The 12,928-nt window shown below is 44.0% G+C and overlaps 1 protein-coding gene across 2 annotated transcripts in view; it reads right to left on the bottom strand.

The window, feature by feature from the left end:
• The window catches only part of ppp1r12a (protein phosphatase 1, regulatory subunit 12A), a gene marked incomplete at its 5' end in the record, with an annotated part of 171,899 nt that overhangs the window by 88,094 nt on the left and 70,877 nt on the right, over nt 1-12,928 (bottom strand). For both annotated transcript variants that reach the window (XM_083660040.1, XM_083660041.1), the window contains one exon: nt 11,303-11,433. In XM_083660040.1, the coding sequence (XP_083516166.1) occupies nt 11,303-11,433 (131 nt within the window). The remainder of the gene's footprint in view (nt 1-11,302; nt 11,434-12,928) is intronic.

Raw genomic sequence — 12,928 nt, 5'->3', positions numbered from 1 at the left:
CTCAGCTTAAATTTTGGACGCTGAAACCATGCTGTATTCAAGTGCTAATGCCTACATAACTACTAACTCTACAAACTAACTCTTTTAGACAGAGAAAGCACACATTCTATTAGTTCTTTTGAGATATTTTGTGTTCACAAAATCTTAGCAGAAAAGAATCCTCGGGTCTTGAAAGATGAGCCAGAATCCTCAAAAAAAACCTCTGGCAGAAGCTACCTACAGTAAAAAAAAAACGGCTGGCAGTGAATGTGTTAAAAGCAGTAAGCACAACACTCACCAGAAATATTAAGTGTCTAGCCAATCTGCTCCCACAATTGAGCCTTTCTGTCTCTGTTGCGATAGTTTCTCCATATGATTAGTTGCCAGAAAAGGAGCACCCGACACCAGCGTCTTTCTGAAAAGTTAAATTATTCTCAGCTGGGAGCGCTGGGAGCCGGCGCACAAAAACGCTGGAGCGCTCTGAAAATAGACGCTGGGTGCAGCGCACTTTCTATAGACGTCCGTGTGCGCTCGCATACGCTCTCCCCCCATTGGAAACAACTGAAAAAAGACGCTGGACCTGAGGAAAAGACGCTAGGTGGACACAGGCCCTTATTCGTCTAAACCTGGCTTCAAATGCCCCAAATTTTTCGCGCTGGTGGCGTTCGGCCCTCAGCAAAACCTGGTAGCGAGGACATTTTTTGTGGCCCTCTCTATCATCAAAGTTGCCCATCCATGGGTTACGGCATGACAATATTTGTTTGGCCCCCGGCAACAATCTGGGTTTCTCATGTGGCCCCCCATGAAAAATATTTGCCCACCCCTGGGTTAGACTGTTAACTGTTCTACAATGTTACTGAGATAAATCAAGGCTTGCTTGAGCTAGCAAAAGGAATTACTGTCTTGCTCTCCTCCTGACTACTAATTAGCCACGCCACAGTGCTACATAACCACAACCATCTTACACACTTCTGACAGCTGTTACTAACGTTATCATATTGCAGCTGAATGCTGGTCAGCTCTGAGTCGCTATCATTTCAGTACAACTAGGTTAAAAATGTAATAGTAATAATATGCTGAAAATAGCTTTTGTGACCTCAGGAGTCAGGATAGCATTTCGGTCGACCAAGATTCTCTTTGGTTGACCTAGTACCAAGCAGAACTGTGTCTGGGAAACACGATGCCACTTCCCAGACACATTTCTGCTTGCTACTTAAGTTATAATGAAACTGAAACGGTAGAACAGTAAGAAGAAGTGACCTGGTGATTTTGCAACAGTCAATATTGAAAAACATTACGGTATACTTTGTGATTTCTTGGCATAATACTGATAGTGGGATAATAATAAGGTTGTACCCAGGTTCCTGTAATGTAACACAGAAGTAAAGCAGGTCACAGCACACTCCCAATATGCCGAACAATGAGTGCAAGTGAGCTCCTTCAGCGCTCTTTAGCCTGTCTAAATATCTACTGATAATATCTGTGTGTGGCACTCTGTCCCTGTGAGCGGCCTTCTTACCTCAAAAGGACATGGGAGAAAGAAAAAACTAGAAGGCAACTCTAGAGTAGGGGTGGGACAAAATATCGATACTCCCGGTATCGCGATATTTCCACTTGCGATACGTTATCGATACACTGGCGCCAAGTATCGATACGTTATTAAAATATGCAGGATTTTTAAACTGATTCCCCACAGCCATTTTGATAAACAGAGTCCTAGGGTTGTAAAAAATATTGATACTTAGGTACTTACTCGATAGGCTACTAAACATTTTTAAACGGATACAATACTCGTTTTCTACAGTATCAAGTTTATCGATACCAGCAGCGCTCCCTCTGTCTCCTGCACACAGACACACACAGCACCGCAGCTGTTAACTACATTAGCTAATCCCACTACTGCTGCTGTAATCACTTCACCAACACCGGGCTCAAAACGCCAGTGTGAGTGACCAAATGTTTCACTTGTTAACCAGTCGGAGTGACGCTCTTTCCAGTAACATATTGGCTTTGAAATCTGTTGATACATGGACCCGGCTTGTAGATTGCAGCTAAATTTAACGTTAAACGCATTGCCGGTGGAGGTACCCGGATGTAGCAGACAACAGCGCTCCCGCCTTGATGTTGCAGTGGAACCACTGAGGGGAACAATCCAGTCGTCATTTCTTATCGATTTAAGTTCTTTGGTGCAGAATTGTCGAAGTTGCGATTTATAACTGAATCCTGGACATGCAGAGTTGGTGTTTGGGCTGTCTTGGGCTACACTCTAAGCATACTGGGGCAGCAGCTCAGCTTGAGGGAGGCTTTGGAGGGAATTGTAGCCTACATGAAAGCTGGAACATCCCCCCCACATTAACTAGGCTACTTAAGAGAACTTAAAAATATATTGTGAATATATGCCATTGTTCTCTTGTTTTAATAATAATTTAAAAAAGACTTAATGTGTCACTTTTCCTCCGTGGTATCGAAAATGGTATGAGTGAGTGAGTGAGTTCATGTCAATTCTGCTAATAAATACATAATACCTGCTTCTTGCCTTTTAGGGGTATTTTTTTCTCTTCAGTTACACAGATATCGTGATGTATCGTAGGTTAAATTTCTTCCAATATATCGATTATCGCAGAATCGCTGTATCGTGATAATATCGTTATCGAGGGCCAAGTATCGTGACCGTATCGTGAGTTACTCCACGATTCCCACCCATACTCTAGAGCTTAACGCCACTTACGCCAGATATACCTGGTGACCCTGACCATCAGATGGATGGCGACTCCTGTTAAATATAATGAGAGCTGTGTGGTACTGAGGATGATGGCTCTTCACATGTTGATTTTCTTATGTTGGCTAAAATAGCATCATAGGTCTTTTTCTGCACTTATTTTTGGACTAAACACGCCGATTGGTCATCACTGAGGATGGCGAGAACAAAAAAACAATTTTCTTAAGCTATAAAAAAACTAGAACGACCGCACCGCGGATTTATGCCTCCGCCATTAGTTCACTCTGGAGTCCAAATCATTTGAAATTGGAAGAAATTCTGTCAAGGCGCTCCTGAGATGTTGCGTTACAGAGCTTGGAAATTGGGTGTGAGAGTTCACAGTGACCTTGACCTTTGATCACCAAAATGTAATCCGTTCATCCTTGCCCCCAAGTCGACGTTTGAGCCAAATTGGAAGAAATTCCATCAAGCCGTTCTTGAGATATCGCTTTAACGAACTTGGGAATGGCATTTGTGAGGTCACAGTGACCTTGACCTTTGACCATGAAAATCTAATCAGTTCATCCTTGAGTCCAAGTCGATGTTTGAGGCAAATTTGATGAAACTCCGTCAAGGCATTCCTGAGATATCGCGTTAACTCATTCATGGCCAGTTTAGGACTGCCAATATTTAGCACAGGCCAAAGATTTTCATAATTGTTGGTCATCTTTCAAGACCCACAGTAAATTATCTATTAGCACCAGAGTGATTTGCAATACCTCAAAATGAAGATGTACGTCTCTGGGTTCACCAGGAAAAAAAAGTGAGCTTTTAGCATGTTCTGTACTCTACTTATATCCATTTATATACACCCTGTTTTCACCCAAAAAGTCTCTCTGAGATGACAAACAGGAGAAAAGTCAATTTCTGTAAAATACACATTCTCAAGCAGAACTCGCTCTCAATTCTTTTATTTTGAACTGTATTGACATCAGACATGTAAATACTATTCGTTATGACACAAATGAAAAAAAAAAAAATATATATATATATATATATATATATACACATGAAGTGCTTTTTTTTACATTCAACAATACAGCAGTGTGAGTGAGTGTGCAGACAGACACACAGACAGACAGACAGACAGACAGACAGACACACCGACAGACAGACAGACAGACAGACAGACAGACAGACAGACACACACACACACACACACACACACACGATCCCCCATCGTTGCGTGATTTCTAACCCCACATAGGATAAGCAATAACCACGCCCTGTGGCGCTGGGATTGGCCAGGAGCAACACTGGAGGGCACGCAGCCCAGCGATTTCATGAACCAACTGAAGGCTGCTGTGACTGCCTTCTGCCCGCTGCTGCCTAGCTGTTCCTGTGTTTATTTTGATTTGTTCTGGTACACCCGTCCTCGTCCATGTCTCCCTGTCATATCCTCCCTGCTATTTGATCGTTCCCGTTTTCCCCTTGGCTATTCAACACGTCCTCACCGCCCTCGCAAACTGATCGATCATTTCCTCATTCCTCCGATGATCAAACACATCTCTTGATTACTTTCTCCCGGCTGGCACAGAGGAAGGCGACTCCAGCTCGTGCAGCGCGCCGAGCGTTTCAATGGCGTTTCTCCTGTCTGCACAAGGAAGCGTTACCCGTTTTCTGCTTTTCCTCTTGCTCAATTTCAAAACAACAGCTGCGGTATGTGTTTGTTCACGTGTTGTCTTAGATGCTAGGGACCTGATACTATGTCAGGGGCTGGGGAAGTGTTTGAACTACGCCCTGCAGTAATAAAAACAAAAACACGTCAAACACGTCATTGGCCCTCTGGGCTATTCCTGATAACACGTCAAAGACGTCTTTGGCCCTGAATGAGTTAACAAGCTTGAAAATGGCGTTCAAGAGGTCACAGTGACCTTGGCCTTTGACCTTTTACCACCAAAATTTAATCAGTTCATGCTTGAGTCAAAGTCGATGTTTGAGGCAAATTTGATGAAATTCCGTGAAGGCAGTCCTGAGATATCGCGTTAACGAACATCGGACGGACGGACGGACGGACAACCCGGATCCATAATGCCTCCGGCCTGGCTATCGGCGGCGGAGGCATACAAATCTGATTAGACCAATGGCTATAATTACACCGAGCTGGGGAGGGTGGGCATCACTCTTGCAGAAAGACAGAGGTCACTAATAGGGGCTCTGCAGGGTGACAGCCAGAGTAGTGCTGCAGACTAGAGATGCACACAATTAATCAAACCTCGATTACTCGGTCAGGAAAGTCCCGCGAGACTTTCCTGACGAGAGTTGTGTCTCACTGACCCGACAGGCAAAAATGGGATGCCTGTAACTAGTGAAAAGAGCCCGGGGGAGAAATGCAGTCTGATCGTTCCTTAGGGAACAGTTTATGACGATATGCATCGAAAACGGGAATAAAACTGTCTATTTAAATGGAGGAAAAGCATGCTGCCACTTGGCCCCCACGGAGCTCCATTCTAGGACTGGCTTGGTCTCATTGTATTGATCTCAAAACAACGCCTAGGGCGGACAAAAACGCTGCGGAGAGCACTGGGTGAGTCATCAGATCATAAGATCATAGGAGAGGGCTGCAGGTTAAAAGAAAACGAAATTCTCCTTTAAGGATTTACTCGAGCATGTGAAAATGTACTCGATCAAAACAAAACAAAAAGCAACGTGCATTCTGTCAGTAGAACGGTGTTTTCAAATCATTTTTCAATGATCCTCAAGAGGGCGCAATGATATTACTGTAACAGACTGTTCAGTGTGTATGGAGGCTCTGTGGATAGTCTCTTAAAACAGACTGTCTCATCTACATCCGGCGAATGCAGCTATACACAGTCTGTACGTTACACCCCCAGAACATGCACAAGGAAGTTGGGGAAAAAAACCTTCAGACAGGAAAGAAGTTTGACGGAATCCGACCAATCACGACACGTGTGTCCACGAAAAATGCGGCATATTGGATTCTGATTGGACTAATGAGCGGAAGACCCGCCTTTCTGCGATTCTGATTGGACTAATGAGCGGAAAACCCGCCTTTCTACTTCCCATTCCGGTTGGTGCACGATTCTCCCCCATGAAGTACAGACGGTATGGCGGAAGCATTTGAAAATTGCGGAAGCCAACTCGTCTGTTCTAAGAGACTACTCTGTGGATGTCCCCTCAGAGTTGCCGTAGAACAGGAAGTGGGGGACTTATGTTGTTGACGAGAGCCGGTGTTGACGAGTGTGCTAATGCTAGGCGCTAGCTGTCTGAGAATAAATGTGGAAGCGTGTTATAACGTTACAGCCTGACTCTCGTTTATTGTTTTATTAAAGGAGAATTTCGGTTTGTTTGAAGTGGGGTCCTATCAGCTAGTTGCATACACTAACTGAAATAGATACAGTGTTCTCTGACGCTGAGCGCACCGTTTATCGAGACCCAGCACTAAACAACAGCCTCCACAGCTCTGTCTCTCTACTACACGGGGCCAAGAACTAAAATGTAATTTAGCCACCTAAAACAACGTCTACCTAAACAAATCAATATCTGTGTAAATGCACGCTCTATTTTTACAATTTTCAGCGCTTTACTTTTCCGCCAAACAGCGGTCTCATTTGGCACTGCTTTTTCTCCCAACCGTACAACTACCGTATTCCTCCGCTAAAAGCCAGCACAGAGCACAGAGCCGCCGCGGTTTACAAAACAGGAAGGCTTAGAAGAGAGATAAAACACTGACTTACTTTAGAGACAACAAGTCACCTGGCCTCTCTGGTCTGGGACATTTTCCCCAATTTATCCTGGGAATGGTGAAAAAGGTCTGCAGGACACCCGGGCATTTAGGCAGCATATTATGGCAGTTCCTCGTATCTCTCTTTCTGCCTGTTCACTCTGCAAAAGTTCCTCTTCTGTATAGTACTCTCTCTGGTTCATAATTGTATCCTCTTGTCACCAAGGTGAATGGCATATCGTCCTCGCTATCAAAATCACTCATATTTTCCGATCGTATTCTATTTGTTGTGTCTTCACTAACAAGCCAGGAGAAATAACCAAAAATAACAGCTGATCTGCGGAGTAATCCAGCGCTGCGCCTCTGTGCAGGAGTTTAGCGGGGGAATACGGTAGTTGTACGGTTGGGAGAAAAAGCAGTGCCGAATGAGACCGCTGTTTGGCGGAAAAGTAAAGCGCTGAAAATTGTCAAAATAGAGCGTGCATGTACACAGATATCGATTTGTTTAGGTGGCCGTTGTTTTAGGGGACTAAATTACGTTTTAGTTCTTGGCCCCGTGTAGTAGAGAGACAGAGCTGTGGGGGCTGTTGCTTGGAGTGCCGGGTCTCCATAAACGGTGCGCTCAGCGTCAGAGAACACTGTACCTATTTGAGTTAGTGTATGCAACTAGCTGATAGGACCCCACTTCAAACAAACCAAAATTCTCCTTTAACAAAGTGTAAGTAATAGGCGGACCCGGACACTCGGCTACATCACTATAGCCCTTTTCAGACAAGTCATAAGATGCTCTACTTAAAGGACGGCTTTTCCGTGGGGAATATGAATATATATTAAATCTCACGCCCCTAAGGTTTTCGAATCCGTTGAAATTTTTGAAATTGGTTGTTTACAGCCAGAGATATCAAGCATCTCTCACATTATTTCCATGTCGCTCTGACGCAAAACGCGTCAGAGCGACAAGTCCAGCCTTGCGGAAGTCGAGGACCTATGAACTACAATTGTTGTGAGCCATGGTCCCGCCTCTAGAGGTCCTCCACGCCCCTTCAGAGGTCTTGAACAAAAACAAAAGGCAGCCATCTTTTTCAACCGCATAGCCTGCTGTAGCTAATATTAGCTTTCCATAGTTCCTTGCAAAGAGACCGATCTCGGGAACGGAAGCACGGACAGACACGGGACTGGCGGCATTGGAAAGCTCGTCAAATTTTACATCTAGTAGTAGGTGCGTTGAAGTAACGAAATCAACGCTGAGCAATGTACCCGTTTTTACAGAAAATAGTTACAACATCAGATGCGCGTAACTCCTACGAAAATGCATGATTTTTTTTTAATGAAGACATCTCCCGACATATATACTTCGGTTTAAATTTGGTGCAATTTGGAGGCAATTTTATTTTCGATTTTTTCTTCTCTATATGTTTTATTGTCGAAGCCTTCTTCTTCTTTTTCTTTGAGTTTTATGGCGGTTGGCAAACATATATGTGCATTACTGGAGTTTGATATCAGCCAAATGCCTGAGGGGTGGGCATGGAAACGAAGGCCACGCGAGCCCAGTGCATTGTGGGAAATGTAGGATTTAGAGTTGCGTCAATTGCGTTTTTTGACGGGGGGGGGGGTCCATCGAAGCCAGATCTATGTCCTGTAAAATTTTGGGACATGTTGAATGTCTATAACCTATTTTACCGAGCCATTAGGTGGCGACAGTGCTCTCCAGATGACAGAAGTGTCAGGAATACAGCCTGACAAAGCCGTGATCAAAGACAAACCGCGCTCATGCTGCAGCCCAGAGCCATCATGTAGATGGCTCTGGGCTGCTTGCCAACAGCAATCAATCCGCGCACACAACTGCAGCTCCTCTGCCTGTCTGTCTGTCTGCATATAGTTTCTCAACACATTACCCACCAGAAAGGCAGCACCCAACGCCGAAGGGCCAAACCTTACCTGCAGTCGCGTTGGGCATTTCCTTGTTGCTGCTGTGAGCTGCCAGGAGCCGCGCGGCGCAAAAACAGAGGCTCCGAATAGACTTTGTGCGTGTGGGGAGGAGTTTGCAGCTGACTCGGGGAGAGGGGGGGGAGGGGGGACAGGGGGGTGGGGCACGCATGCACCACAGAACTAAACCAGGTCACATCATCAGAAAATATTAGCTAGAGTCAGTGAATGTGCTTGAAATAATGCATTTCACAAAAGGCTGAATATCTCAGCTTCCTGATAGAAAAGCATATTTTTGCTGTTTTTGACCTATCTTCTCCGGCTGATAACTAAAGAACGGAAAATGGTATCAATAAACTTTTTTTTGCTGATGATACAATAGAGTCTCCTTGTTCTTTTTGCGTGTTCGGTGTTTACATAGTAATATCACACAATATTCTGTGGGCCTCGAGAAATCACTGAAAACGCTCTGAAACTCTGGCACTGGGAGCGTCCGTTCTTTAAAAGTGGCTGGCACTCAATGAGTTAATACGTCAAAAAAATGAATATTTTTTTTTTGACCGTGGGATGTGCATCTAACCCTTTTACATCTCTTATATCAATATTGGAGCCACCGAACATGTACAACCCATTCCACCGACCCACTAAGTGGCGACAGTGCTCTCCCAGACTAGAGGAAGGCAAGCAAAAAGCAGTGTGAGGAAGCCATTCTCGTGAAAATGGATTGGCGAAAACGCTTTTGTTTTCGCGCTGATTGCTGGCGGTGCGGGATTGCAAATTTGCATAATAGATTACGGGTGGAACACACTTTGAAACACGCAGCATAAATAAGACCAGAATCGCAAAAGCTTCATCAAAGCTCTCAACACAAACCACAAGAAACGAGCGAGCCGATCCAAACTTGCACAGCGGCCGCCAGCAGACAGGCAGCAGCAGCAGAAGCAGTGAGCCTGGTGACACGAGGTTACAGCAGCAACAGAAACGAGCTTGTGACACGCCCGCTGCAGCCAAGAAGAACACACACGGAGGGAGGAGTTTGAAGCAGAGGGGTGTTTCCTGCTGTTATGGAGGAAATTACTGTTCAAAACTATTGTTTAGATGTCTGACATCTTACTGATGCCAAAAATGAATGGTTAAAGTGACTGTTCTATCGAATTTCACAAAAAGCCGTTTATCTCAGAATAATTTTTCAGACGCTGAAACCATGCTGTATTCAACTGCTAATGCTTACATAACTACTAACTCTACAAACTAACTCTTTTAGACAGGGGTGTCACGATACACTCAGTTCACGATACGATACGTATCACGATACTGGGTTCACGATAACGATACGATACGATACGATTTTAGCAATATTTTTTTAAACTTGAATAATGACAATATATGACTGGAAAAGTAGTATTTTATTTGAAATGCACAAATACAAAACATGCTGTTGTGGGAAATTGTTATTACAATAACAACTAGAAAAAACATGAGAATGGAGATAAGGCTTATCTTGAAATAGAATGAGTTACACCGTCACTTAGATTTACTTTGAACTAAAAGGTTTCTCAGCAGTATAAATTCTCATTATGCATCTTCAGTTTTTCTTCAAACTCAAACAACAAGACTTTTCTTAGTCTATTTTTTATGCATCTTCAGTTTTTCCTGTCAAGTAAACAGTTTTGCCAGAAACTCAATTGAATGGTTTCTCTCCTGTGTAACTTCTCATGTGTCTCTTCAGAGACTTGTTCAACTGAACTACTTTCCACACATTGAACTTCAACAAACAAAGACGTTTCTTTGTCTATTTTTGAAAAAAAAAAAAAAAAAAAAAAAAAAAATTCCACGATATGAGATTTCATCTCAACGATACATATCGTGACGTTTTACTATCGCGAAATTTCGTGGGACGATATATTGTGACACCCCTAGAAAGCACACATTCTATTAGTTCTTTTGAGATATTGTGTGTTCACAAAATCTTAGCAGAAAAGAATCCTCGGGTCTTGAAAGATGAGCCAGAATCCTCAAAAAAACCCTCTGGCAGAACCTACCTACAGTAAAAAAAAAACGGCTGGCAGTGAATGTGTTAAGAGCTGCGACGCACTGCAAGCAGAAAATTAAACAATCTGCAGTAAGTGAGCCCCTGTTGGACCTAGGCAGCGGCCGCGGCGGGGATTATGGCAAATGTTGACATGTCTAAAAGTTGTGCCTCTATGTTTTTATGTGTTTCATAGCGTAGGCTATGCTATGCAATGCTGTGAGAAATATACAATAAGTTGCTGCTATATAAATAAAGGTTTTATTGAAGAAAAAACGCATTTAGTATGGTTTGGATTTTTTTACTACTGCCTTTTCTACTACTTTAATTACTTGATTGATTGATCGTTAACGTTACCAATGATCGATTCCGGAATTTGTGGAAAATGTGCATCCCTACTGCAGACCCCAGCTGGACCTTAGCCATGTCAGTCATGATGGCTCTTTGTGAATTACCTCCCAAATGAAAATTATAGAACAGTAGCAATTGGGTCATATGCATGACAGGATCATGACCCTGCTACTTCGATCTTGTTGCAAATGCTTGATATTAAATAACAGGTTTTAACAGTACAGGAGCAAAGAGTTTTTTACCACCGGGGTCATAAGATGGAAAAGTCAGGACCGTCACTCACACAGTCAGTCACATAGTCAGTCAGTCATGCACATTTAGTGTGTTTAGTGGTTAAAGGAGCGTAGCTACGGATAGGAAGGTGGTAGAGAGTTGGGATTTGAGGGGTAGATACTGTATGTGTGGTGTTGGGGTGTGTGTGCTGTGGTCTAAAGGGTTTGCACTTGTTAAAAAAAAAAAAAAAAAAAAAAAAGAGGGAGGGGGGGGGGAGCATAACCAAATGTGATGCAGCCCATATTTCACTGCTTGTAAAAATGGAATAAATTGCCTTGCTACCAGCCCCCTCACTACTTACTCTGCTATGTCCATGTATCCACAGGAGGCTGCGGCGTGGAGGGGGATCCAGCCCTCATTGTCGGGCTGGTTGATGCTGGCTCCGTGCTCCACCAGGAAGGTCACCATGTCAACATTGTCATCTATGCATGCCTGGGGGAGGAGAGAGAGAGAGTAAGGCCACTGAAAAAAGCATGCAGCACCACCTGCCCTGTCTCTCTGCGAGAGTGTGTGTGTGTGTGTGTGTGTGTGTGTGTGTGTGTGTGTGTGTGTGTGTGCGCGTGCGTGTGCGTGTGCGCCTGCGTGTGTGTGTGCCTGCGTGCGTGTGCGCGCGTGGGTACATGCATGTGAGCTTATGTCAGCGGGATGGCCTGCACTGTAGTTAAGAGCAGCCAGCATGGAAAGAGCATTGCGCTGCTTTGGATAGATTGCCACGTGACTCCAGAATTGTTGGGGAATTTTGGCAGGCATAGTGTTCCCAAAATGCCTGCACATAGCGGGAGTGCCTTTGAATACCACATGGCATAGTACTGCTGATGGAGGTGTAGTACTGCTGATGGAGGCGTAGTACTGCTGATGGAGGTGTAGTACTGCTGATGGAGGCGTAGTACTGCTGATGGAGGCTAGGGCTGGGCGATAAAACGATCTCGATAATTTTCACGATAAAATCTTCCACGATAACGATGATAAAATTATGAACTGTAATTTCGATAAAGTCATTTCATTTTTTTAACCAATCCCACAGCAGAGAAACAAGCGTGTGCTACATGAACAGCCAATCCCACAGCAGAGAAACAAGTGCGTGCTACATGAACAGCCAATCCCACAGCAGAGAAACAACTGCGTGCTTCCGCAATCTCTGCTCCTCCTCCCACTCACAACAACAGTCTGCAGCTCTCCAAATTATCCAGCTCCAGCCTCCAGCAGTCCGCGAAATGAGGAAATTAGCAGTCCAAGTGAAACCGAGGGTCATTGTACTCTAAAGACCTGCCCTGGATCAGTTTACTGAGTTCATCAGTCAGTTGTCTGTCTGACAAAGCACAGACCAGCGTTAGGTGAGAGAAGAGCCTGGTGAAGCGAGGTTAGTGCAAAATGTTGTTGCGTTTACGTTATCATGCTACCGCTAGCCTCCCTGCAACTAGCCGGACCCAGGAGGACGGCGTTGTGTGCATCACAACAGACAATGTTGCAACGTAGTGAAGAAGGCATGCAGCAGCCCTAAACAACTGGACACGACTGTGTTTTGGTCACCGCGGCTCCAACTATATCCATCGTAAGCTATTAGCGTTAACTCAAACATTTGTTGTAGGCGTACATGTATTATAATTTGTCGTGTTGCACACTTTGAATGATGACAATGAATGACAAATGACGATTCAGGTGTCCATGTTTTAATAAAGGGTTCTGCAAGCAAACGTGGGATATTGTTTTAGATTACCCTACATACAGAAGCTGAGGTTATCCTAACATAACATATGATACTTTCTAGTATGCAAAGCTTGTGAATGATTTCCCTATATTGCTGGCTACTGCTGGCTAAAATTGGTATAGAAAAAGAAAAGCAGTGAGCTCAGTTGCAGCCAATCTGTATAAAAAAGTGCAAAATAGGCTACTGTTCACTGTTCAATTAACCAAATAAATATTCAAG

The sequence above is a fragment of the Poromitra crassiceps genome (assembly GCF_964638095.1).
Source record: "Poromitra crassiceps genome assembly, chromosome: 2".
Lineage (NCBI taxonomy): Eukaryota > Metazoa > Chordata > Actinopteri > Beryciformes > Melamphaidae > Poromitra > Poromitra crassiceps.
Note: the sequence above shows the minus strand (reverse complement) of the source record. Positions and strands in the feature narration are given on the sequence as shown.